This window comes from Malaclemys terrapin, chromosome 5 (genome assembly GCF_027887155.1).
Source record: "Malaclemys terrapin pileata isolate rMalTer1 chromosome 5, rMalTer1.hap1, whole genome shotgun sequence".
NCBI classification, from domain to species: domain Eukaryota; kingdom Metazoa; phylum Chordata; order Testudines; family Emydidae; genus Malaclemys; species Malaclemys terrapin.
The window spans coordinates 20,838,928-20,866,597 of record NC_071509.1 but is presented as its reverse complement, the minus strand read 5'-3'; the positions used below and the strand labels follow the sequence as shown (position 1 = coordinate 20,866,597).

Genomic DNA, 27,670 nt, shown 5'->3' with positions numbered 1-27,670 from the left:
CTTGCCACCTGAGTCTATTTGGTGAACAACTTGCAAATTAAACTCCACTCCTTGACCTGGCTTCTCCTAAGCACAAGCACCACATGTGGGGATCGCTCACCCCTCCCGCCCCCCACGACGGACAATGTTTAAAACCTGATGAGGGGGATCACCAGAGAAGTACTTAAACTAAAGCTAACTAATACCAATCTAACACTATACTAAGGGTACTAATTAACTATATAAAACTAGAAAAAGTCACTAAAATAGAGGACTTTGAGGTGAAAAGCACACAGAGCTCCAACTCCAGCCACAGGTGGTAAGAAGGAACTGAAGAGGGTCGGGACGGCAACTCCTCATATAGGCGGGGGGTGAGGGAGAAGAAGCTATGGCCCTGAGAAGCGAGTGCGCATACACACGGGTACTGCTAGTCAAAATTCTCCAGCTCCAGTGCAATGAGCGCGCAAATGTAATACATGGCTGCATATACTCGAAGAACAGATGGGAGTGTTTCAAACTTCAGTTTAAACACATTTTTTTCCTTCTCTTTTTGTATCTCTATAATCTGTCCATGTAGACTAGATTAATATTCACAAGACATTAATAGCACAGATTAGGAGGAGAGTGGAACAGTTAGCACAACATCTCAATACATGTGAAATCCTTTCATACCGTGAGCTTCTCCTATCTCTTAGAACAATGGGTCTAAAACTTTTTTACTGGCGACCCCTTTCACATCGCAAGCCTCTGAGTGCAACCCCCCTAATAAATTAAACACCCTTTTTAATATATTTAACACCATTATAAATGCTGGAGGCAAGCAGGGTTTGGGGTGGAAGTTGACAGCTCACGACCCCCCATGTAATGACCTTGCGACCCTGAGGGATCCCAACCCCCAGTTTGAGAACCCCTGCCTTAGAAAAAAATGTCTCAAGTTGTTGGGTATTTTTTTTAAAACTAATGAAAGTAATAGGGTTTATTTTTTACTCATAGTTCTGATCAAGATGCAAGAGCACCTACATAGAACATGGCAAATAATGAGACTTGCATGGGGTTCCACAGGGTGTTTTAGTCTTCAGCAGAGAAGAGCTGCTGGCGTCCTGAATAGAACTTCTATCTTCCCTGAGCACTACTCCAGTGAGTTATATTTCCCCTGCCTCTGATCAGAAATATATTAAAAGTATTAACGATGTGTTAGAAATGATTAATGATAATATTGGTCCCGCTATAAATTCTCTTCATGCGTATGTCTTCACAGGTGCAGTAAGCAGTCACCCAATGATACAGTGTTCCACATTTAACATTTGCTTAATTTCTTCTTCCTTATTTTACAGGCACCTGCTAACAGAAGCTACCACAGACTAAAATAATTAGCTTGTATATATAATAAAAGCGTTGCCGTGGAAAGAAAGATGTTTGCCATGCTATATGGAGGTGCACGTTACCTGAGCAGCTGTTAACGAGGGACATTTTTATGTTTAACATCCACACATTGTCACACACAGAAATATACATTAAAAAGAAACCAGTAAATATAGCTCTTGCAGCAGCTCAAATGTCAATTTAATCAAAGAGAAATTTACACTTTTTAAAAAACAAACAATCACTTCACGGATCAATACATAACATTAATCTAACAGAATACTTAAATTATTAAATATCAGACATGCCCAAATAGATAAAAGGAAGGAACTACACTCACCTTTTTAATTTCTTTATAGAGTTCTAACTGTAACCTAGGAAGGTTGGAATCAATCAAAGCCTATAACAAAATGGACACAGAGTTTATTGTACCATAGCAGAATGTGATTTTCAACTAACAATGTTACACTTGTACTGGAACAGCTTCTGAAAGTATGAGGCAATCTGACCAGATGCTCTTTTATTTGGGGGGGGGGGGTTGGGGGAGAGCAAGTGTTAGATGCTGCAAGACTCTCCTCTTTGAGAAAGCTTTTTACCACAGCCAAAAGGAAGAGGGAAGGAAGGAGACAGAAGGGGGAAAAAAATATTTATCTCAAAAAGAGTCTCCAATACAAAGGAAGGGAAAAGAGTAGAAGACTCCATCAAGTCTATTAGTTCCCTTGTCATGAAAACCTAATTTATCTAGGAAGTGCTTACATACAGTGGTGATGGATGTTTGCTATTGAAGACAAATATCTGAAGGAAAAGCCAGCAGCCTTATCCTACAAAGTGATGAGTTGCTTCAACTTTCATCAACTTAGATGGAAATCTAAAGTGTTTGGCAGCTTACAGGATCAAATCCAATGCTAGTTATCTGAAGCAGGCGGATTTTGCAAGGTGTAAAACAAATTAAAACTTAATTCTTGAAGGCATTGCCATTAAAGATTACACATTACAAGGCACCAATTCTAAATTTGTTTTACCCATATATTCATTTCAAAATCAAAATTAGTTTATAAACCCATTATAACAAGGGTCATGATAAATGACTTATTTTTAGTTTATTACAACAATAAGAAAGAAATTCCAATTAATTGCTGTTAAGCTTACAGAGTGAGCTGTACCTTTGACCCTCCACTCAACCTCTCCATTGCAATTCTTTCCAAGTTACAGGCCAACATCTACACCTCTCTCATGGTGGAATCCCATGATTCACCCCCACTCTGACTGGGTCATCAAATTACAGTATTCATTTGCCAACTGTAGACTTAGCAGGGCTAGCTAGGTTATAGCCCACGCTTAGACTTTCCTTTGGGAGTCTAGACCAGGAGAAGAATGCAGTCACAGAACAGCTTATTCAAAATCAAGTAACATTTATTTACCCATAGGACACAACAGAGGAAAAGGTCAACACAACAAAAACCTAAACATATATAGTTTTAGCTAAGCTCGGTATTTCCTTCAAGCAGTTGGGTAGGTCCAGCTTAGCCTTGGTATCCCCTGTTGTCTTGGGGACCAAGTTACAACCCTCTCCTCTGCAGACCCTCTCCCACCTCAGAAGTTCAGATTTTCATCACTTTTACAGAATCACAGATATATAGGGCTAGAAGGGACCTTGAGAGGTCCAACCCCCTGCACTGAGGCAGAATCAAGTATACCTAGATCATCCCAGAAAGGTTTTTGTCAAACCTGTTCTTAAATCGTGCAATGATGGGGAATCCACAACCTTCCCTGGCAGCCTATTCCAGAGCTTAACTACCCTTATCGTTAGAAACCTTTTGGCCTGAAAGGATAAAAGTAAAGAAACAGTGCCAACAGTATATCAGAAAGTCTCTTACATGCTTTTGTTCTTAAGAAATGTGTTGACCTTGGTGGATAAGCAAGGTTAGCAAATGTACTTGAGCTCTCAATGTGTTAAGAGTAATGGTCAAGAACCAGGGAAACGGATGATGAAATGAATAATATCAATTTAACTTCATATAGAACAACCTATTAAAGAAAGGACAAACCTGATAAAATACATACATTACATAAGTCTTACTTTTATAACTTTATTGAGACATTCGTCAGCAACCATCCTGACATCAGACTCTGCATCATCACTGCAGAGAAGAAAGAGTTCCATAGCAATACCCAGCAGTTTCTGAAATTCTGGAGAATTCCTAAATTTAAAAAAAAGTTAACATGTTAAAAAGTACACTATGGAAAGTTAAATGAATGTTACTGTTTGTGAAGACTGACAGGCTGAAGACTGGATTCCATGTTTGTGGTTTTCACTTTTCTTATTGACCCGGTTTGGAAATAAAATAATATTATTACAAATGTTGTCCTTTTGCAATTGAATTGTATTTCCCATGCCCAATATTCTGAATGTAAGAGAGGTCAATATAGCATCATACTGTTTACATACCATCCTCTTTTCACCCCAGGATGACCCTGTATCTTGCAAACAATATGCTAAAGCAAGACAGCTCAGAAGACACAGTCCTTGCACCAGAATCACCCATAACCTCAGAAGTGTGTGTTAACTGCTCTTACTGAATCAGTAAAAACAACAAAGCACAGCACTTGGTGTAGGTCCTAAAAACCAGCATATTGATTGCAATTTAAGAGTGAGCTTTGCAAACACAGACTATTTAGAACCCAGAGACCACTCCTCCACGAGACTCTAATCTCTTTAAAACAGCCTTGCAAAATACAACACAGATTACCTGGGACAAGCAAAACTTTCCCCTCCCCCGCATGTGAGAGAAAGGATAGTTCACTGATCAAGAGCATTTGCCTGGGACATGTCAGACCTGGTTCTTTTCCATGCTCCACCACAGACTGCCTGTGTAACTGGGGTAAGTCACTCAAGTCTCAGTTCCCCATTTTACAATACAATAAAAGTACTTCTCTACCTGACAGAAGTTTTGTAGGGATAAACACACAAAAAAAAAAAAAAGATTGTGAGCTGCTCAGGTATTATGGTAAAAGGTCCTGCAAATGAGTCTCAGCCAAAAATACTTCCTTTGGGATTTGTCAACTGCTTAGCAATGGCTAGGATTATCCCCCACCTTTCTCAGGGAAGACAACCAATCAAGTTAAAGTAGTCAGGAGGGCAAAGAAACGTGGTAATTCAAAGAAAATCTATATAGCATTAAAGTTAATATACTAAATGCTGCCTTCTCCATTAAATGAACATTAACATGTAGTAGACAATTTTAGCCCAAGTTTGTAAGCAATAGAAATGCATGGCAAAAATTACACAGAAGTTATGTATTTACCAAACTCTCATTTAAAATGTAACCCTTTAAGATGAAACTATACTTTTGATCAATATTCTGTATTTTTTTACAAGACATTGTTTCAAAAATAAAACTTATTTCACTGTACTGTATAACATACCATGTCAAATAGTGTAGGACCAAATTGCTAAAATAATTAAATGTCAACAAAAATAGTTACATGGAACTTCTTTTTAAAGTCACTGAAAAGATTGTCATGGATGTTACTACCATATGAGCCCTGGTTATGAACCAGGTTTCTAAAGTCACTGAAAAGACTGTCATGGATGTTATTACTGTAGCACCTATGAGTGAGCCCTAGTTATGCACCAGGCTCCTACTGTGTTAGGTGCTGTACAACCAGAAGAAAAAGACCATCCCTGCCTCAAGGAGTTTATTTTGCCTGCAGTTTTGTCAACACTAACTACAAACTAAGATCCAAATCCTATCACTGGAACCACATGCCGGATCTGGTCCAAAGTATAGTTTCACTCTGATCTTAGGGAAATACAAAGAGTAAACAAACAGTAAACAAGTGTATATTTGGGCCAAGATTTTTCAGAGCAACTACTAATTTTGGATGTCCAACGTGAGACAACTTAAAAAGGGCCTGACGAGAGTGGGCCCAAAGCCAATTTCTGCAGAGCTTAAGCTTTCATTTTAAAAAATGAACTAACTAAACGGGAAACAAAAGTAAACTCAAGCAGTGTTTTCTTTGAGTCTGCATATATAGTTCCAGTGCCCCTACTACTCTCTTACCCCTGCCAAGCAACAACTGAATGAAAAAGACCTGGTCAATTCCTATACTATTGTATTATTAATAATACTTATATTGTGGAAAAGGCTTGAGGCCCCAATCAGGGCCCACACATACAATAAAAGATAGCATATTCTCCAAACAGCTTACAACCTACGTAAATATTGCTATAAAGAAGTCCCTGGGAAACAATGAAACTGTTAAGAACCGTGTCACTTTCATGCTGTTCCTTGAGAATGCCATGAGATGCAGCTGAGACAGACACAGAAGTTTACTGGGGAGAACGAGACAAAGGATGGAAATTGGAGGAGCATCATAAGGGGAAAGTGTTGCTCTTGCAAGGCCAGGAGGCCCTGAAGGAGAGAAAAAAAGATATAATTTCTGCATGCTTGCACCTATACAGGAACAGATTCAAATGATAAGTAAACCAAACAGAAGCTGATATGAAAGATTAAGCTCCCAAGCAGAATCTGGGGACTAACTCCAGGTAGAAATCTCAGCACCTTCCAGATTTCTTCAGCTACTGGGAGGACTGGAGTTTTCATCAGGGCATTGCTCCTGGATCTCAGTTATAGCAAGGGCTCATAACAACCTTTGGATAATGGGTTTAGTCCTCGAAAGAGTCTGTCTGGTAAATTTTTCAAGCCCTTGAATGTCTTGTTTAAAAGAGTATGTTCAACATTTAGAATTAAAGATTGATTAAAATAAGAAAACCATAAAAAACTTCAAAGTAACTTTACCAACATTAATAAAATGAGTTCAGAAAGAAAGTTTTATTACCTTAGAGACTGAGCAACTATGTTTTCACATATTGTCAGGCAGTGATTCACTCGATCTTTCTTGGTAGTTGAAAGTTCTTTCTTTCTAAAATTAAGAAGAGAACGTACTTTGAAGAAATCCAAATAACATGTCAAACCAATCACTGTCAGTTTGTGTGGTAAGACAACTTAAATATTGCATTCCTTACTGTAATTCAGGTCTGACAGATACACAATCAGCTATTTTACTTGCCAACATAGCTTAAATGAATAAGGTAATGTCTACACTACACAGCTTTTAGCAACATGGCTGTGTCGCTACAGCTGTGCCGCTAAAAGTCTCACCATGTAGCCGCTGTTAGTCGGCTCTCCTCCCAACAAAAAACTTCCACCCCAACGAGTGGCGTTTGCGTTGTCGGCAGGCAAGCACTCCTGCCGACAAAGCGCTGTCCACGCTGGCGCTTGTCATCGGCAAATCTTTCGGGTGGGAGGGGTTTAGCACCTCTGAAAGACAAAAGTTTTGTCGTTCAATAGCCTTATAACACCTTATCCTCAATTTAGCTCTGTTTTAAAACATAGCACTCTTACAGACCTGCATCACAGCTGGCATCCATTCCAGCCAAAGAAAGCGGATGAGAACTCCCTATGAAGCCCATATGTAGTATTAAAATCAACCAGATTGTACCTGAAGGAGATAGAAGTCATCGTGCCATACTGGCACTTCCAGATTATGAGAAACTGCTTTAATAATTTTTTTCTATTGTGATAGTACATAAAGAGCCCAACCAGTATCAAGAGCCCATGGTGCTGCACAAACATTCTAAGAGATAATTTAAGCCTTTGGGTTAGGGTTCCTATGAGTAGGGGACTAGGGGGTTAGGATTAAGTTTCCTATGGGTATGACTCCCGGCCCTAGGGTTAGAGTTCCTATGGGTAGCGGACTTTGGCCTAGGTTTAGGGTTCCTACGAATAGGGCTCCCAGCCCTAGGGTTACGGTTCCTATGGGTAGAGGACTTGGGGCTACGGCTAGGATTCCTATGTGTACGGGACTTCAGGCTAGGGTTAGAGTTCCTGGGGCTATGGTTCCCAGCCCTAGGGTTAGTGTACCTATGGGGAGGGCATCCCACCCTAGAGTTAGGGCTCGTATGGGTTGGGGAGGTTGGCCTAGGGTTAGGGTTCCTATGGGTAGGTCTCCACACCCTAGGGTTAAGATACCTATGGGCTAGGGACTTGGACCTAGGCTTAGGGTTCCTAAGGGTACAGCTCCCTGCCCTAGGGCAGGGTGGATAAAAATCAATTAAAAAAAATAAAATAAAAATAAAAAAATCGAATTTTTTTGATAAAATGCTTTTTGAGGGGGAAAAAACACTATCTAAAGATATATTATAGTTTAAAGATCTCTCATCATGGAACAGGGATTATAAATTCTAATTCTATAGTATGAAACACTATATTCATGTAATGTTTTAAGAAAAGTTTTGTAAATGAGTTCCAATAGTTCATGGATTAGGGACCCAATCTCAGGGGTTCCAGGGGCTTCTGTATACATTATTTAGGTAAATTTTTCTATCTACCCAATGGGACTCAATGGTCAGTCTAGAAGATACCATCAGAGATGCTTAGTTTTTCAGTTCTCAAACTGTGGATTTGTGTCTCCAGAGAGAACATGCTTGTTAACAGCAAAAATGTTTTTGAATAAATAAATAAATACACCTCTACCCAGATATAACGCTGTCCTCGGGAGCCAAAAAATCTTACCACGTTATAGGTGAAACCGTGTTATATCGAACTTGCTTTCACAGAATATCAGGGTTGGAAGGGACCTCAGGAGGTCATCTAGTCCAACCCCCTGCTCAAAGCAGGACCAATTCCCAACTAAATCATCCCAGCCAGGGCTTTGTCAAGCTTGACCTTAAAAACCTCTAAGGAAGGAGATTCCACCACCTCCCTAGGTAACCCATTCCAGTGCTTCACCACCCTCCTAGTGAAAAAGTTTTTCCTAATATCCAACCTAAACCTCCCCAACTGCAACTTGAGACCATTACTCCTTGTTTTGTCATCAGGTACCACTGAGAACAGTCTAGATCCATCCTCTTTGGAACCCCCTTTCAGGTAGTTGAAAGCAGATATCAAATCCCCCCTCATTCTTCTCTTCTGCAGACTAAACAATCCCAGTTCCCTCAGCCTCTCCTCATAAGTCATGTGCTCCAGCCCCCTAATCATTTTTGTTGCCCTCCGCTGGACTCTTTCCACTTTGATCCACTGCAGTGCACAGCCCCGCCCCCCTGGAGCGCTGCTTTACTGCGTTATATCTGAATTCATGTTATATCGGGTCACGTTATATCGGGGTAGAGGTGTATATAGAGGTGAGAAATAACAGACCTCAACCCTATTGTCCCACTGAAGTCTGGAGATAAATGTGAGAAGGGAGGGACAGGCAGTAGAAACAAAAGTGAAACTGTTTGAGCAGCATATTCCAGAAGTCTTGAGGTCTTTCTGAGTAAAGCCTTCATTGATTTGAGATCTACCATACCATTCTCTCACTAGAAGGGAAAATCTACAATGGAAGCAGACTGTAAAAGAAACCCAGTTTGGGAATATTTTAATGAAGTTCCTCTACCTGTGGGTAAGACAGGCATGCGTGCAAAATGCAAACAGTGCAACAAAGAAATCCAAGGCCTGGTTGCCTGAATGAAACAGCATCATGAGAAGTGTTCCTTCCCAGATGGAAGCTGTATTCAAGATGATGAAAGAAAATGTCTGAACAAGCAGGATCTTCAGATTGGTAAACTTTTTTATTTCATATTTCTTTCTTAAGGACTGCCGTCTTCTGGACTATTCTTGAATTCTCATGTTTGAGCAAAAAATATAGTTGTTACTCTATGGTACTATCATTTTAGACGCAGTTGTGATAAAAAACAAATAGGTGAAATAGGCAGATCTTCCTTTTACAATTTCACCTTTAAAATTAGTACTGAGTGTCAGTGAATGAAATGAGTAATACTAAATGAGCAGTATGATAAAATTAAATAACTGCATTGACTTATTTTGTTAGGAAAATCCATCCCCAACATACAGGATTCTGAAGACTATCCACCTTCACGATCACCATCATTTTCTATAGTTTCACAGTTATCTGCCAATGATAGTGTTTCAGTCACATCATATATGTCACATAGCCACAGTATATCACCTGTAGCAAAAAGAAAAGAAAAAAATCTCCATCATCCAGAAACAACCATAGATAAGTTTGTGATAAGAACTAGCAGATTACAAAAAGAGATAGTTGATGAAAAAACTGCCCGGTTTGTTTATGCAACAAACTCTCCTTTCCATATGATTGAGAACCCACACTTCATTAACATGGTTCAGTCATTAAAACCAAGATACAGTCCACCCAACAGAGCAGATGTCACAGGCAAATTGCTGGATAAAGTGTATGAAAGAGAAATTGAGCAGTGTGCAAAAGGTCTAGAGGGTGAAATTGTTAACCTAAGTCTTGATGGGTGGAGCAACGTCCACAATGATCCTGTTGTATGTGCTTGTGTGACAACAAAAGAAGGGAATGTCTTCCTTACAGAAACAATTGATACATCAGGAAATACACACACAGCAGAATACTTACAAGTAGCAATAAAAGCTACAACAAACTGTGAAAAAAAAATTCAAATGTCTAGTACGCAGCTTGGTCACATACAATGCTGCAAGTGTATCCAAGATGAGAAGAAATTTAGAAGAGAGTGAAGAATGTCACAAGCTAATAACATACGGTTGCAGTGCTCATTTGATGCACCTCCTAGCCAAAGACTTCAGTGTTCCAGAAATAAAGGGTAATGTTGTTGTAAATTGCAAAATACTTCCCTAACAACCACTTTGCAGCAGCTGCTCTGAAAAAAGTGAGAGGAAGCAAGCTAACTCTCCCACAAGATGTGCGATGGGCATTAGTAGTGGACTGTTTTGAGCACTATATCAAGAATTGGCCTAATCTGATGACAGTTTGGGTACAAAATCGCGAAAAAATAGATGGCACCGTCACAGCCAAAGTTCTCAACATTAGGCTTAAGAGAAATGTTGAACACATGCGGAGTACCCTGAAGCTTATTTCTGTAGCCTTGAACAAAATGATGCTGTTGACATTTGGAAGGAATTGAGTGCGATCTTAAAAAGAGAAATATGCAATGACAGAGTTAAATTACAAGCATTAAAAAAAAAACCAAATGGGACAAGCACTATCTCCAGCTCATTTTCTTGCAAATATTCTCAATACTCGGTACCAGGGTCAAACCTTAACTGCTGAAGAAGAGGAGTTGGCTATGACATGGACATCCAGCAATCATCCCTCCATAATGCCAATTATAATAAACTTCAGAGCTAAGGGTGAACCATTCAAGAAATAGGTTTGCTGATGATGTTTTAAAGAAAGTCAGATCAGTGAACTGGGTGGAAGTCACTTGGATTCAGAGACTGTTGAAGTGATAATCTCACTTTTAACAGCAGTAGCTTCTTCTACCGGTGTACAAAGAATATTTTCTTCCTTTGGACTAATTCATTCCAAATCGAGAAATCGTTTGGGACCTGAAAAAGCAGGAAAGCTTGTTTTTCTTTTCCAGATTATGAACAAACAGAAAAATGAAGGTGAAGACGACTGACTGAGTTAGCTGCAGAAGCCAATATTTTAAGTTTCTCATGTTGACCTGGCTGGCATAGTTGATTTAATTGTTGTTGTTGTTTTTTAAATTTCATTAAACTATTTTAGTTAAAAACAATTTTAACAAAAACAAGCCTGATTTTTAAAAACTTGAATGTTTAACTAAATTCAAAAATTCATATGCTTGTTTTGTTAAAATATGTTTGCTGTTGAAGATAAAAATCCAGAATACATAACACTGTTGTTTTAGTTAACAACTGTCTGGTGATGTTCTCCTCCTAATACAGCATGGCAAGAAAATCCTCCAAATATTAATGATTAACCTGTTGAATTGGAGATAGTTCACCTCCCTATGACTTCATAAATATCTGCTTAAATTACCTTTGGTAAATAAAATAACCAATCATTCATTTTCTGGTAGAGCTGTAAAACTAATCTGAAAAGTTTTCAAAATAAATCTCTTTAAAAATGTATAGTGTGTACCTTCCAAAAATGAAACCTACATCTATCTTTGAGTTGTGAAGAATATGTATTAAGGTTATAACAACCAACGAGAATATACTTTTATGTAGAAATCCATGATTAAATTGAGTCTTCCTGACTAGTGATTTAAATCATGATTTAATAAATCAAATCCACCCTGCCCTAGGGTTAGACGATTTAAGACTAGGTTTACAGTTCCTATAGGTATAACTTTCCGCCCTAGGGTTAGGGTTCCAACAGTCTGGGTACCTGGGGCTAGGGTTACGGTATCTAAGGGTAAGGATCCCAGCCCTAGGGATAGGGTTCCTATGGATAGGGGACTTGGGGCTACGGTAGGAGTTCCTACGGTTCGGGCTCCCCGCCCTGGGTTAGGGGTACCTATGGGTAGAGCTCCCTGCCCTAGGGATAGGGGTCCCATGGGTAGGGGACTTGGGGCTAGGGCTAGTGTTCCTATGGGTAGGTCTCCCCACCCTAAGGTTAGGATAGGGCTCCCCTCCCGGGTTAGGGTTCCTATGGGTTCAGGACTTCGGGTTACGGTTCCTAGGCCTCCCCACCATAGGGTTAGGTATTTATGGGGAGGGCACCCCACCCTAGAGTTAGGGTTTGTATGGGTAGGGGAGGTGGGGCTAGGGTTAGGGTTCCTAAGGACAGGGATCCCTACCTTAGGGTTAGGGTTCCTATGCTTAGGGGACTTCAGGCTAAGGTTAGAGTTCCAAAGGGCTAGGATGACCAGATAGCAAGTGTGAAAAATCAGGACAGGGCTGGGGGGGGTAATAGGTGCCTATATAAGAAAAAGCCCCAAAAATCGGGATTGTCCCTATAAAATCGGGACATCTGGTCACCCTATTTGGGACTAGGGTTAGGTTTCCCAGGGGTGGGGACCTGGGGCTAGGCTTAGGGTTCCTAGGGGTAGGTCTCCCCACCCCAGGGTTAGGGTTCCTATGAGTAGTAGACTTGGGGTAGAATTAGAGATCCTAGGGGTAGAGCTCCCTACTCTATGGTTGGGGTTCCTAGGGGAAGGGGACTTGGGCCTAGGGTTAGGCTTCCTATGGGTACAGCTCCCCGCCCTAGGGTTAGCGTTCCTGTGGATAGGGAACTTGGGGCTAGGATTAGGGTTCCTATGGGCAGGGCTCCCAGCCCTAGGCTTAGGGTTCCTATGGGCAGGGCTCCCGCCCTAGACTTAGGGTTCCTATGGGCAGGGAACTTGAGGACCTAAAACGTACCAGTGTTTTAAATCAGGGGTTCTCAAACTGGGGGTCGGGACCCCTCAGGGGATCAACGAGGTTATTACATGGGGGGGTCGAAAGCGGTCAGTCTCCACCCCAAACCCCACTTTGCCTCCAGTATTTATAATGGTGTTAAATATGTAAAAAAGAGTTTTTAATTTATAAGAGGGGGTCGCACACAGAGGCTTGCTATGTGAAAGGGGTCACAAGTACAAAAGTTTGAGAACTACTGTTTTAAATCAACTCTCACATCTTCAATAAACATTAGGTGAATGTGTAACTTCATCCATAGTGAGTACTCCAATTCAAATTAATATTCTATTTCAAAACGGTAAAAACTATCATGATAAACATGGTGTAGTTTAAGTATCACTGTAATGAATACTTTTGCTGGTTCTGCTACTGAAAGGCATGGCATTAGCCAATGAGATCTGCCATATGAGCTATATTTAAGCTACTCAGTATCTCACCTTCCTTTTTTTTATAATGTTTCCCAGAAACAAACCACACCACTCAAAAAAAAAAAAGAAAAAAAGAATCAATGACCCTTTTTTCCACTTTTGAAAACCAATGCTCAGGAAAATAGAGAATATAGTAAAATAGAGCTTTTCCACCACCTTAGATTCTGTGTGCAAATAATGATTGTATTTTTTAATTATTACTATTTAAAATACACTTGCATCTAAAGGCCCCTACCAAGATTGAGACCCCTATTGTTCTAGGCACTGTACAACAAAGGTAGAGACAGTCCCTGCCCCAAAGAGTTTACAATATAAAGAGACAAGAGAGACAAGGAGTGGTAAGGGAAACAAGGTCCCACAGAAAGTTAGCTGCAAAATTGTAACCCTGAGTCCCTAACCCTCTCAGTGCAGTGTACCAATCTAGTATGCCGCACTGACTTGCTAGTTTTCCGCATCTCGTTTATAAGCTAGCTGCACTGATCATACATTACACAACTGTTTGAGCAAATGACAAAAAATTCAGGCAAAATTATATTGGTTGATTAAGCATTTGGAAAGCAAGGCTAGATAGAAAGTCTCAGTAAAACAGATCCATAGCTGTATAAAATGAAGTACATTTCAATTTTTGCAGTTCAATACGACACGATCAAAATGAGAAAGAACAGACTGCCAACAAGAAAAATTCAAGAAAATTGTAGTCCAAAAGCCAGATTCATCTTACTTCCTCAACCAATCATATATGATGTTGGTAGATTTTCGTATAAACCACAAACAAGGCTAAAAGATAAAATACACACAAAGAGCAAGCTCTCACTTTCAGAATACTAATTTGTCTTTTTGCATAAAGATGTAATTGCCTCGCCACTAAGATGTACTGAAGTAAATCATAATACAAAAATTGAACCCCTCATTGAGAAAGAGATACTATATTAAATGCAATAAGCTATACCAGTGGTTCTCAAACTTTTGTACTGGTGACCCCTTTCACATAACGAGCCTTTAAGTGCAACCCCCCCTTATAAATTAAAAGCACTTTTTTATATATTTAACATCATTATAAATGCTGGAGGCAAAGCAGGGTTTGGGGTGGAGGCTGACAGCTTGCGACCCCCCATGCAATAACCTCACGACCTCCTGAGGGGTCCCAACCCCCAGTTAGAGAACCCCTGAGCTATACTGATGCAATCGTTATGTTGAGATTTTAGATACTCAGGTCAGAAAATTCAAAGTTAAGTTTTCTGTGGCAGCCCTAATGCCACCTCTTTGTTGGGGAAAGGGGTTAGGGGACAATATTTGCATATGGTGTTCATATTAATCCCCAATAGGTAAAAGTACAAAAGTTTGACATTAAGTTAAATACTTATTTGAGAGATGCAAAAAAAGGCAAGTTGCATGTAAGTATCAAAGGGACACCAATTTAAAAAAAAAAAATCTGAAAACATTTAGCCTACTGATTTAAAAGCAACTCTGAAGATTGCTAGAACTAGAAGATTAGAAAGAATATCTTTTGCTTTGTTTACTTTGTGCATTTAACAGCACTTTGTGTATAGTCAATTAGTTTATTCCCATATAATTTTCCCTTTTCTTTCTACACATCTTTCACACAGCAGTGAAGAGGAACACATTTTGAAGAAGAGAAGGTGTGAAGGGAGAATGACAAAAATTGGTAGAAGCAGATAGTACCTAAAAACTACTTTTACCTTGGTAAGTAAGATTTTAATGTTGACAGCATGTCTCTAACCAAATTTGTAACAATTAGTTTCTTCAGTGATAAGAAATAGGTAGCTGAAATTTGTGTGTCAGTTAGTGACATCCAATTTTTCACAAACATAGGTTGAAAGAATTAATCCACTGTTTTCACATTTCTCAAAAACTTCCCTTTTGGGATGAAGTTCCTCATATTTCATCTCAACCCAAGATTTGGGGGGGGGGGGTTAAGAAAGAGTGAACAAAAGAGGATTATTAATAAAATCTTATTTTGAAAGCACCTTACAGTCTTAAGAATGCTAAAATATCTTACTAATTTACATAAATCGTTTCAAAGCCCCCCACCAGCACACACACTTAAATGCAACCACACGTGGAATAAAAAAGCAGCAGTTAAAGAGCTAACATCAACACTGCATAATAGTTTAAAACAAAAATAATGAAAAATGTCATGGCCAAATTACGCAGTAGGCAGAATGAGCAACCAAGTTGAAATTTGGCCAAAAGGACCATGAGTAAACACCAGTAACTCTTGGAAAGGTGTCATAGGACCTTTAATGACCAATGTCAGAATCTCCATTTCACATCACTTTTAAAACAGCAGGTTAAAATACTCAGAATCACCTAAGTAACTTAGAGTCTAAGCCCAATTAAAGTCAACAAGCTCTTAAATAAAACTCCTAAATCACTTAGGTACTTTTGAAAATTTTACCAAACATCTCCAGCAGCACAGTGCCTTTTAGCACTATAGTAGGCAATGGTTCAGTACTGACACAGAGGAAGAGTGCAATTTATTGAATCAAGTTACATTTGGACATGCATGTAGACTCACTAGATATGCCAATTAAGTTGCTGAATATGGTTACCTTTGTACTTTTAATTATTAAACCAAAGACACTCCAACCCCAACCAAGACTCAGCATTTCTTTAAAGTTAGTTGAACTGGCATAGGATAATCCCATCTCTATGAAAGTCAATCCACTATAAAAATTTACAATCAATGAGTTGAGCTAAAAATGGAACAAACTCAATCTCCCTGAAAAGAATGACTCATACTTTATTTTTGTTTATGCTCAGATTTTAAAAGGAGAAAGTCTACAAAGAATGAAAACACTTCACTGGCTACCATTTGGGTAATCTAACAATGTAAAACAAGGAGCTATGGGCCATTTCCAGTTGCCAACTCTTTCTTCGTCACTAACTTAATATTTTCTTGGTTTCTAATACAGCTGTATGGGATGTTTAAAGATAAATCTCTATTAAAGAACTACTTTTCTGGGAACCTGAGTTGATGACAAGTGTTACTGTGCATAATCTTGTTTACTAAGGATTTGTGATGCTGAGAACTAGGAGGAACTGGTATGGAGGAATGAATAACTTTAAAACAGCTAGCATTTTTTGTTTTCCTTAAATATTATCAAATGCATTTGAGAAATATGCAGGAAAAATTCCAAGGGTTGTTCTCCCTCATGAACTTTTATCTCTTAGATCAGATCATCTTTCTCTTGGATGTGACTACTATCATTATCAACATCTACAGCATGACAAAGGATAACACTATGTCACAGAGGTCACAGGATTCCATGGCTTTCAGGGACATCTGTGATATTTTCTGCTTTAACCCTAAGGTGCCGGGGGCCCCAGAGCTGTCAACCAGCAGGGCCTGTGGGTGCTGGACATCCCCCAGCAGGGCTCAGGCTCTCTTCCCTCCACACCTTGGTCTTAAGTCATCTCTCAGTCATTCCCCCACCCCCATTATTTTTAGTAAAAGTCACAGACAGGTCAGAGGCTTCTGTGAATTTTTGTTTATTGGCCAGGACCTGACTGTGACTTTTACTAAAAATAACCGTGACAAAATCTTAACCTTAATCATGACTGTTCTGGACTCTAACTAGTGCTATGGTGGAGGATGAGGGCAAGGAGCTGTTCAGTGTCACAGTGCCGTAGCATCCCATCACTGTGATTGTTTCCTGTGAAGGTCTTGATGGAGCAGGTGTAGAAGGCCCCAAATTAAAATCTTTATTGTCTAAACACTGAATGTACAGAGTTGTGTTCTTCCTGATTCCCACAGCATAGGGAAAACAGAAGGGATGTGGGTTAAATGATTTCTGACTTGTATGCAGTGATGTTGTAGCTGGTGTTGTTCCCAGGATATCAGAGAGAAAGTGGGTGATGTAATCTCTTTTATTGAACCAACTTCTGTTCCATCCAATAAAAGATATAACCTCATCTATCTTGTCTCTCTAATTCCTGACTTGATAACACTCACTGAATTGCCAGAAGGAAGTCTGCAATCCTAGCATACACCTTGATCTTTCATATTTGGAGAAAGTTTTAGCAAATGATCCCAGCCCATTTTCAATTTTCCAGGGAACAGTCCGTGCAGAAGCTAGCCCATACCCCTGGTCCTGGGGCATCTTGTCCTTAGCTGCCTTCTCATGTGGCAGTGGAATGATCCCAATGTTTGTGTATCTGTTGTGCTGGTGCTTCTTACTATCTCTAGAGAGTAGACTGAACGTTGCTTTTACCATTGAACAACACTGTCCAGAAAACTTTAACATATCCAGTTAAATTTCTCCACAGTCTACTAATAAGATAGTTTCTTATAATGGTAGCTTTTTCACAAAAGATCTGTTAAAGTATTGGATACAAATACCCGCAAGTTGATATTAAAATATGATGTAAGGGTCTGAATTTAAATTTGCAAAATAAGAGCACTGAAAATTCAGTCTTCTGATCTAACCTTATTGACTCTGCTTTTAAAAATAGGCTCTATGGTATGACCGGTAATTGGTTGGATAGTTCCTGGTGGAACCCAAAACAAATAAGGTTGCAAACTAAAACACACTAAGGCCACAGAGGATGTGGTGATTATCTTTGCATATGTTTTTTAATGCTTTTATGAATTTCAAGGGACATGCTCAACTTAAATCATACTTTTACTTGCAATATTTTGACCTAAGTATAGTATAATTTAGAGACTAGAAAGGAAAAATGTCTCGTTTGGGGTGTTAACTTTGCATTTGACACACAGAGGTTTGTGTACCGTCTCTTTCACTGCCTCAGCTCTACAGCTGGGGTCAATTTCCTCAACTGTTTGTGTCTTTCACTTAAAAATAGGAAAATGGGGTAAAACTACAAAGTGGCAGAGGGACTCGGGCATGTGTGGTGGAGGAAGACTGGTCTCGTAGTTAAGGCACTGGACGACTGGGGCTTAGGAGATGTCTTATGTGACCCTGCCCCAATTATTTGTTCCTGTCTCTTTTCCATTTGTAAAATAGGGATAGTACTTTATTTGCCAGGTGTTCTGAGAATAAATTCGTTGAGATATCACAGAAGAGCCTATAAAAGAAATAGCACCCTAAACTACTTCTCTCTTTTTTTTTTTTTTTTTTAATGTCCAGTTGCCATTGCTCTTTTAAGTTTTAACTCTGCCATCTTTTATCATCTAAGTTTTTAACATCAGGGTAAACAATTGGACAGCTAACATTCACAGGATACTCGTTTTATTATTAATGTATGGGATGCATAATTCCCATTAAGAATTTTACTATGCAATGTTACTGTATATTATAGGCAAATGAATGGCGAACTTTGCGGTTTGAGAGTTCACATTGTAAAAATATTGAAACTATAGGGAAACTATCAGAAAGTTTAGGTATGAAATTTAGATGTTATATTAACGCCCAAGACATTCTTTACTTATTTTTAATTGGGATACGTAGTATAATACACACAGGGCTCACTGATTTTCTTGTTGTGTGTTTTGTGAAAAATGTATACTTGAGGATCACCTAAACAATCAATGCTATAATAATGTTTTAGTAGAACTCCACCTGAATAAGAACCAGTTTTGTTTGGTATTTAAACACTCCCTAGCAGTATCTGACACTCAGACACTGCAACATGAAGTAGAACATAAAACTGACAAAAGTGAAACTAACTAATCTCTTTTCACTGTTCAGGTTTATTAAGAAATTGTTACATATAATTCAAACATTATTACTTCTAGAAGATTAAAAAAGTTTCCCTAAAAGAAACAGATTCTGACATAATGGACAAATAAGTGCCAGCACTATTGGTGAAAGCTGAATGATAGACTACTGAACTTTTTGCATCCCTCTGGGGAATTAGTTCTACTAAGATAATATGTATCTTACTAAGGTGATATGTGGTCACCTTCTCCCCACAATATGGGGAGAAGGTGACCAGCCCTCTGTGGAGAAAGAAGTGGTTCGGGACTATTTAGAAAAACTGGACATGCACAAGTCCATGGGGCCGGATGCGCTGCATCCGAGGGTGCTAAAGGAGTTGGCGGATGAGATTGCAGAGCCATTAGCCATTATTTTTGAAAACTCATGGCGATCGGGGGAGGTCCCGGATGACTGGAAAAGGGCACTACATTAGCCTATCTTTAAAAAAGGGAAGGAGGAGGATCCAGGGAACTACAGAGGGACCTAGACAAATTAGAGGATTGGGCCAAAAAAAAAAAAAAAAAAAAAAAAAAACCTGATGAGGTTCAACAAGGACAAGTGCAGAGTCCTGAATTTAGGACGGAAGAATCCCATGCACTGCTACAGACTAGGGACCAAATGGCTAGGTAGCAGTTCTGCAGAAAAGGACCTAGGGGTCACAGTGGACGAGAAGCTGAATATGAGTTAACAGTGTGCCCTTGTTGCCAAGAAGGCTAACGGCATTTTGGGCTGTATAAGTAGGGGCATTGCCAGCAGATGAAGGAACGTGATCGTTCCCCTTTATTCGACATTGGTGAGGCCTCATCTGGAGTACTGTGTCCAGTTTTGGGCCCCACACTACAAGAAGGATGTGGAAAAATTGGAAAGAGTCCAGCGGAGGGCAACAAAAATGATTAGGGCTCAAGAGCACATGACTTATGAGGAGAGGCTGAGGGAACTGGGATTGTTTAGTCTCCAGAAGAGAAGAATGAGGGGGGATTTGATAGCAGCCTTCAATTACCTGAAGGGGGGTTCCAAAGAGGATGGAGCTCGGCTGTTCTCAGTGGTGGCAGATGACAGAACAAGGAGCAATGGTCTCAAGTTGCAGTGGGGGAGGTCCAGGTTGGATATTAGGAAACACTATTTCACTAGGAGGGTGGTGAAGCACTGGAATGTGTTACCTAGGGAGGTGGTGGAGTCTCCTTCCTTGGAGGTTTTTAAGGTCCGGCTTGACAAAGCCCTGGCTGGGATGATTTAGTTGGGAATTGGTCCTGCTTTGAGCAGGGGGTTGGACTAGATGACCTCTTGAGGTCCCTTCCAACCCTGATATTCTATGATCTAATGCCATATAATGTAATAAGATCCAAAAGGCCAGCGTTTGGAGAGATTTTGAGTCCAGTAAAAGTGTAGATGTTTGTATAAAGGAGTGGCTGTTATGATAACCTAGACAAATAAGTGCAAAGAAAAAACATAAGTACTATAATAATTTGTCCGATCTTTAGCGCTACTGGTGCAACATAACTATACAGTTTATTTCTCATAACTTTTCTTTTTTGGGAAAAAAAAAAAGCTTTCAGTATTTTCTAGATAGATACCCAGTTACTTGAACAGACACTTTAATAAAGTATCTTCTTCCAGTGAGAAAGGGCCAGCTGAGAGCAGAACACCAGCCTTGCTTTGCTGGCACACACGTGGATTATTATTATTCCTGGAGTTTGCCAGGGCGTGTGCAAGAGGCTCTCTGGCTGTCACGAGGGATCGCAGGTAGCAGCGGCCTGGAGACGAAGCCAGCTCACTCCGGCGAGCGAACCTGCGGAGCAGGTTAATGCTTTTCCTTCTGGTGAGAACGGGTTTTGCTGGGGGTCTTTCAGTGAAACCAAGTGCTTCTGGAACCCGCCTTCATACAACCGATAGCTCAAGAGGCAGCAGCAGGGGCCCATCCACCCTACCCGTGGCAGGGCGCCCACGGGCGTCCCTTCCCACGCCAGCCCGCTCCCTCTGAGGGCAACAGCTTCTCAGAAGCTCTAAGTTCCTCCCCCGCCTAGTCCTCGCTACCAACCCAACCTCGCCGCCCCGCGGCCGGACACTCACGCTCTCTGGAGCGGCTCCTCGAGGATGGCAGCCGGCCCCTGCTGCTGCTGAAAGGAGCGGAGAGACTCGAAGGCCTTCATCAGTTTCTCCATGGTGGCCATATCCGCTTAGCCCGCGCCGAGCGCCGCAGGGGCCAGTCGACCGCAGCGCCCGAGGACCGGACTCCCCCTTTTCTCCTCACAGCGCCTGAGCCGCTCGCTTGGACCCGGAGCCGCCTCCCGGCTCACAGCGCCCGGGAGCCTGGAGTCTCTCCCCTCTCAGCGCACGGGCTGCCCGCTCCTGGGGCCCCGGAGACTCCCCGTTCGCCGCGCCCGGGCCGCCGCGACACTGTCCCTGCCGCCGTCGGGGTCCCCGCGCCGCCGCTCGTTACTGCAATGAATGGAGGAGACGCTGCAGGGGGCCGCGATCACTCTGAAGCCGCTGCGTCGCCATCTTGGAAACCTCCCATCATCCCCCACGCTACCCCTCCCTGCCCGGCCTAGGGCAAAGTTCCCCACGCAGGCCACTGGGCCCGGCGCACCCGCGGGAGGGAGTGGCAAATTAAAGAGCGACAGCCTCACCCACCAATCAGAAAGGAGGCGCTCCGCCCGCTGCCCTAACCACCACTAGCGGGAGAGGAGGCCTTGGGGCAGCGTCACCGCTCAGACAAACACAAGCTTGGTTGACGAAACAGAAATTCATCCACGCTCCCTTCCCCGCGCTCCGCCTCCTCTCGGGAAGATGGCTGTCAGGTCCTAGTGCCCCTTGGGTTGGTGTCAAGCTTGGGCCCGTCTGCCAGCTTCCGCCTGTCGAATGGTGCGTGCGGGCTCCGTTCCCCCAGGCTCCAGCGGAGCCTCTGGCAGAATGGTCGGGATCACGTAGAGCAGGCCCGTGGGGCAGCAGGTCCTACCTCCGTGGGGACAGGGCCCATAGAGCAACCTCCAGGTGTGTCCACACCCAGCTCTTGTGATGCTATTGCTACATGGGCTCAGGCACCCAGGCATTGTCTGTCTTTTAACGCTCAGCAACACGTAAGAGGAATTAATGACAACAGGTGTGAAGTTACTGCATATTAAACCCTGATGTGGACACTCCCATTCAGAAGTGAAGCGGACTTCATTCACATTAACTTAAGATACCATCAGAAGGGATTCAGATAAAGCAAACTAAGGCCTGGGCTACATCTAAAATTTAGGTTAACATAGTGATGTTGCTCGGGGCTGTGAACAATTTTGTGCTCTGAACGTTATAGTTAGATCAACCCAACCCCTGGCCAAGACACGTCTAGGACAGTGGAAGGATTCTTCCATCAACCAAGCTCTGCCACCTCTTGCAGAAGTGGATTATTTACTTTAGTGGTTCTCAAAAATATATATATAAAAAAAAAACACCCTTCCGTGAATTGAGGAGGCATATACACTACAGCATTATAGTGGCATACCTGTGCTGCTGTAGTGCAGACATATCCTAAGGTTGATTGAATGACAGTATCCCTGTAGGTTTAATGTTCTTCACACCTTCAGTTTATCTTTATGGTTCTGAGTATCCCTGCATTAACAAGCCCTGATGCAGCTAAACTTGTTCCACCCTTGCAGGGTATAACAAACTGTTTCTAAACTGATTTAGTTAAAGTGGGACAACATGCATACACCCAAGGCCTCAGCTACATACATCTCACAGGGTATGTCTACACTGTAAGCACTACATAGAATCATAGAATATCAGGGTTGGAAAGGACCTCAAGAGGTCATCTAGTCCAACCCCCTGCTCAAACCAGGACCAATTCCCAACTGTGACCCAGCTGCAGCTACTTCGCTGTAGAACTGTAATGTAGACACTTGCTACAGCACTGGAAGGGAGATTTCCATCACTGTGATAAATCCATCCCTGGGGAAGGTAATAGTTAATGGAAGAATTATTCTATCAACCTGAGCTAGTGGTGTCAATAACAGAGTTTAGGACAGCTTAACACCCCTGAGTGACATAGCTAGGTTGACCTAAGGTTTAAGAGCAGACCAGGATATGGAGTTAAGTGAAAGCAGTATAAGCAGTGTGCTCCATCTTCCCCTTTAAACGAAAATATCAGTGAAGTAAAATTCTACATCCCTAAAAATCCTTTCACTTTTTTCAGATTCACTTTTCAGCAGTCCTTTCCTTCACTTCCTGCTTGAAAGCAGGAGCTGAGCACACTCTATTGATTATGTGTGGACCAGACAAGCTGAGCTCAGACACTGCCACAGAGAAGACAGCAGCTGCTCCTGTGGGACTACATCACCAAATGCAATCATATCAGTCCTTTGTCTCCTCCTCTAAGGGTTCAGATAGCTGGAAGAGAGGACCAGACTGTGCTTAACACTTACAGAAACTGAGTAGGGAGAAAGGTAGGCTTGTGACTTCTCTTTGATAGCAGAGACAACAATTCTTTGAGCTCAGAAAGACACTTCTGAAAAGCAGTTTTTGACTTTGGAATGAAGAAGCACAGGTATTAAAAAACATAATTGTAAGAATATACTCAGAACTCCACAAGATCAAACAATATTTTATATATAATTTGCACACTACAAATTACACATGCCAAACACTACCTGTGCTATCAGTACTCAAAATAGTTTTTCAGAACAAATACACAAGTTTCCAACAAGTGCACTTAATATACATTTACTTCCCAAGTAGTATTCCCTCTTGATTTTTATTCTGTTGAAATGGAAAAACCAATTAGGTTTCTCCACGTTTCCACTCTCATAGCACATGCACTACAGAACAAAGACATTGACCTTAGGCTAAAATGAGACATTTATTACAAGAACTCATGCTAAAAGATTGAAAAGAACCAGTGAAGCATTGCCACACAGAATATTTTCATCTGAATTAGGTCCCATTTTTCTATTTTCCCACCCCTTGTTTTGAGACAGATGCAGGTCAGAGTTAAACTAGGTTTATATTAAGACTGGACTTTACTACTGTATTTCATGCCAGCATGACATTTTGCATTCATATAGACCTCCTATTTACTTGTGTATCATTCATCCTTGTACATATTCAGCGACACTGAATTAAAAACTTCTGCCTTCTTCAGCCTTGGCCTTTCTAAAGCTAAAACTTGTTCCAAGTACCCTGACTTACATGAAGCACCGCTCCTCTTCTTCCTATAATTTTCTGTGTCAAAGGGTACCTTTGTTCTTCTTTGAGGGGGGAGGGATAGCTCAGTGGTTTGCGCATTGGCTTGTTAAACCCAGGGTTGTGAGTTCAATCCTTGAGGGGGCCACTTGGCAATCTGGGGCAAAATCACTACTTGGTCCTGCTAGTGAAGGCAAGGGGCTGGACTTGATGACCTTTCAAGGTCCCTTCCAGTTCTGGGAGATGGGATATCTCCATTAATTTATTTATTTATTTGCAAAATTAATTAATACTAACTTTACAACCTACTGTTGTGAAGTAGTTTTTTTTAAGTCAATACTTCAATCGATAGAAATCTAATATTTTTGGTGGGGGGGGAGGGGAATCAATGTAGTGTTGCACTGAATTTTCCATACCGTTACAACTGCTGGCTTTAATATAACTGGTTGCATGAACCCATTTAACTAAAATCCTTTTATTATGCAAATTAAAGTAGATTGATCAATTTTTCCTTACTTTTTCTATGTAATAAAAATATGCAACAAAATGTATGCGACTTTTGGAAAACTAGCTGCTGAAGTTTGCCTACACTAGGAAAGCTAAATGGCTAATATAATCTCCACCTGCTAAGAAAAGACGCTTTGAAATAGATTTTCACACTGAACAAGTTAAGCCCTTTCATCTTCTCTGAGAAAGATGTTTAACACAAGATTGAAGATTCTCCAGGGAGTCTTTCTAGAACTATATCTGAAGTTCGGGATTAAATGTTCTTATTTAGTTCTGTCCATTCTTGATCATTTAAACTTCTCTTCATTACAAAGCCAGGTTTTCAGAGGTGCAGATAATTTTAGAAAGAAATTTGTGTTCATTTACTGCAGTTGCACATTGAATTGTGGTACCTGGTAAATTGTTCCACTGGTTAATTACTCTCTCCATTAAAAATATAGGCCTTATTTCCAACATGAATTTGTCTAGATTCAACTTCCAGCTAGTAGATCGTGTTATGCCTTTCTCAGCTAGATTGAAGAGACATTTATTAAATGTTTCTTCCCTGTGTAGATAGATACCTATAGACCAGAGGTTCTCAAACTGTGGTCCATGGACCACCAGTGGTCCGCGAGCTCCATTCAGGTGGTCCACGGATAGTTCCCTCTAAGGTGCACACCTAGACGGCCACACACAAGAGAATGAAGGGCCACCCACCTAATTAGTGGAGCCGTGCAGATATGGCTCCACTAATTAGCTGCCTGGACCCTGGAGAAGATGCACATGTAAGGTGAGGTGGTGGTCTTGGGGTACAGGAAGTAGGTGGGAGGGGGCAGTGGGGTTGAGAAGAGGGGATGGGGTGAATTTGGGACGTGCAGGGCTGCAGCGGCCAGAGAAAGAGGTGACTTTCCCCAGGGCTGCGGCTGCCAGGGAGAGACCCCCCCTCCTTCCTAGCCCCATCTCAGGGGCTTCCGCGGCAGGGGAAGAGAGGGAACATCCATTGAATTAGAAAGGTAAGACTATTGATATTAAAATATGAGTTGTGTGCTTTTATTTGTAGAACAAAAAAACATTAATTATTGAGGTTTTTTTATATAGCACTTTTATCCAAAGCACTTTACAATAGTTAGCTAACGGTACAAACAACATTTGGAAAGATCATTAAGTGGTCTACCGAGACCCTCAGCAATTTTCAAGTGGTCTGCAAAAAAAAAAAAAAAAAAGTTTCAGAACCACTGCTATAAACTGCACTCAAGTCACCCTTTAACAGAGGTGAAAGTGGGCCAGTACGGTGTACCATTAAGAAGTGGCTGCCGGTACCAGCCCGTACACAGCCTCCCATTGAAGCACTTTAACATCACTGCTCCCCGACCTGGGCCACCGATGGTGATTTAAAAGGGCCCAGGCAGCACAGGCCAGGCAGTGTGGAAGGGCTGGCTGGGGGAGGCCAACCCCCAGCCCTGCCCCTTCTGCCTGAGGCCCCACCCCTTCTGGGGGCCCAGAGCCAGGTCCCTGTACTGGTAAGTATTTTATCTTACTTTCACCCTTTAACCTTGCCCTTTAACCTTGTTTTTGTTAATCAAAATAGATTGAGCTCTTTGAGGCTATTATAAGGCATATTTTCTAATCCTTTAGTCATTCTTGGGGCTCTTCTCTGAAGTTTATGACAGTCTTGAATGAAGAAACCTCACTTTTGTCAATTAAGTATTCACCAACTCATTGCTCTGACAGGATTGGCTTTAATTGTTTACTGTATTTGACTAAAACAGAAAATATTCTGTGATGGTTGAAACATTACTGTGTAATTTGTTGTACAGCTATGACATTGACAAAATACTAGTTTAATTATAAAGTTGTATGTAATCCTTAAAGCTGAATTGTGTTTAAGAATTCAAGAAAAAAAGGTTCCAAATCATGCCAAAATCTTCAGCTTTTCCTTCAAAGAAAAAGGTATCTTTCCTAATATACCTTTAACATAATCCCAGCATGTATACAGAGAAAGTCATTTCCAGAACATATGGACCATTGTGAATTTTGTACGTAGTAAGTGATGAAAACATGAGTTTGGCTGGAAAATAATACATACTATGTAATGATTAGATATACCACTCAATATATACAAAGTGTAAATTAAAATAGCATGATTTCCTATAATTAATTTAAATCAGATTGAGAATTTGTAAAACTAAATGTGAAATTTAGGTTAAAATGTATAATGTACTAAATTATAAATGCAGGAGCAAGAGGAAAATGTTCTATTGGCAGAGAAACACATTTGAAATGTACAAGACTGCTATAGACAAAAAATAATGAAAAGTAACACTTAAGCAGGTATGTAACTTCACTCACATGAATATTCCCATTGACTTCAATGGAACTATCCATGTGCTTAAAGTTAAGCATATAAAGAAGTGTTTGCAGCATCAGGTGGTAAAGTTGTATTTTCATGGGAAAAAAGTTTCTTAAAGGGTATGTCTACACCACAAATTAAGGTATGATTGTAGCACAGGTAGTCATGTTAGCTTTGATCTAGCTAGCATAGTGAAGATGTGATGGCACAGATTTTTCTGAACAGGCTAGCAACCCAAGTTCATACACAGGGTCACTGGCAAGCTTGTACTGGGGTGGCTAGCCCACACTGAAGTATGTGCCACCATGTTTTCAATACGGTTGTTATCCCCACTAGCTAGATTAAAGGTACAAGTATGCCTACTTGCACTACAATCACACCTTAATTTGCAGTTTACCCATACCTACAGTGACATAAAATATTTGTCACTTCAGACCAACACTGCATAATTTTTAACAAAAAAGTTATTTACACTTTCAGTCCATTAACAAAATTAACATGTTTATACATTGGCCAACATTTTCAAAATTAGGCTTCTATGCCCGAATTTTCAAGAGCACATAAGTAATTTGGGAGCAAGATGTATCCCACTGACTTCAAAACTATAAACCCTGCTGGAGGAGCAAAGCCAGTTTGAAGAATTTTAGCTATCTTGACTTGTGGAAGTTCAATATATTGAAAGGTGATATTGGCTGTAAATATAGAAAGGGCTATTTGCTTATCCGTTCTGTGTTTGAGTATGTAGTATTACCACAGTAAGGCTGTTCATGAAGACCAGGGCTTGTCTTTTTTTTTCTTAGTATAAATGAGCATTTTAACTGTGAAATTTCCTCAGTAAAAAAAAAAAAAAAGTCTCTGTAAAATCTGAAATTCTACTAACAATTGGAAACCAAACAAGTACACAACGCTCACTTTCTTTCCAATTTGATATCTTAAATTGCTAAAGACCTACCAATATGTAAATAAAAATCTAATTATATTAAAATTGATTTGATTTAAAAATTATTA

The 27,670-nt window shown here is 40.7% G+C and overlaps 1 protein-coding gene across 5 annotated transcripts in view; it reads right to left on the bottom strand.

Moving 5' to 3' along the window:
- The window catches only part of HTT (huntingtin), a 209,579-nt gene extending 187,840 nt beyond the window's left edge, over window positions 1-21,739 (bottom strand). For 4 of the 5 annotated variants that reach the window (XM_054030683.1, XM_054030681.1, XM_054030680.1 and 1 more), the window contains exons 1-4: window positions 20,731-21,265; window positions 6,184-6,267; window positions 3,422-3,542; window positions 1,682-1,741 (exon numbers count right to left, since the gene is read on the bottom strand). In XM_054030683.1, coding sequence (XP_053886658.1) covers window positions 1,682-1,741; window positions 3,422-3,542; window positions 6,184-6,267; window positions 20,731-20,831 — 366 coding nt within the window. In that variant the 5' untranslated portion in view covers window positions 20,832-21,265. Of the gene's footprint in view, window positions 1-1,681; window positions 1,742-3,421; window positions 3,543-6,183; window positions 6,268-20,730; window positions 21,266-21,294 lie in introns of those variants that run through there. The other variant, XM_054030679.1, reaches the window with a different exon arrangement.
- Window positions 21,740-27,670: the final 5,931 nt, after the last annotated feature.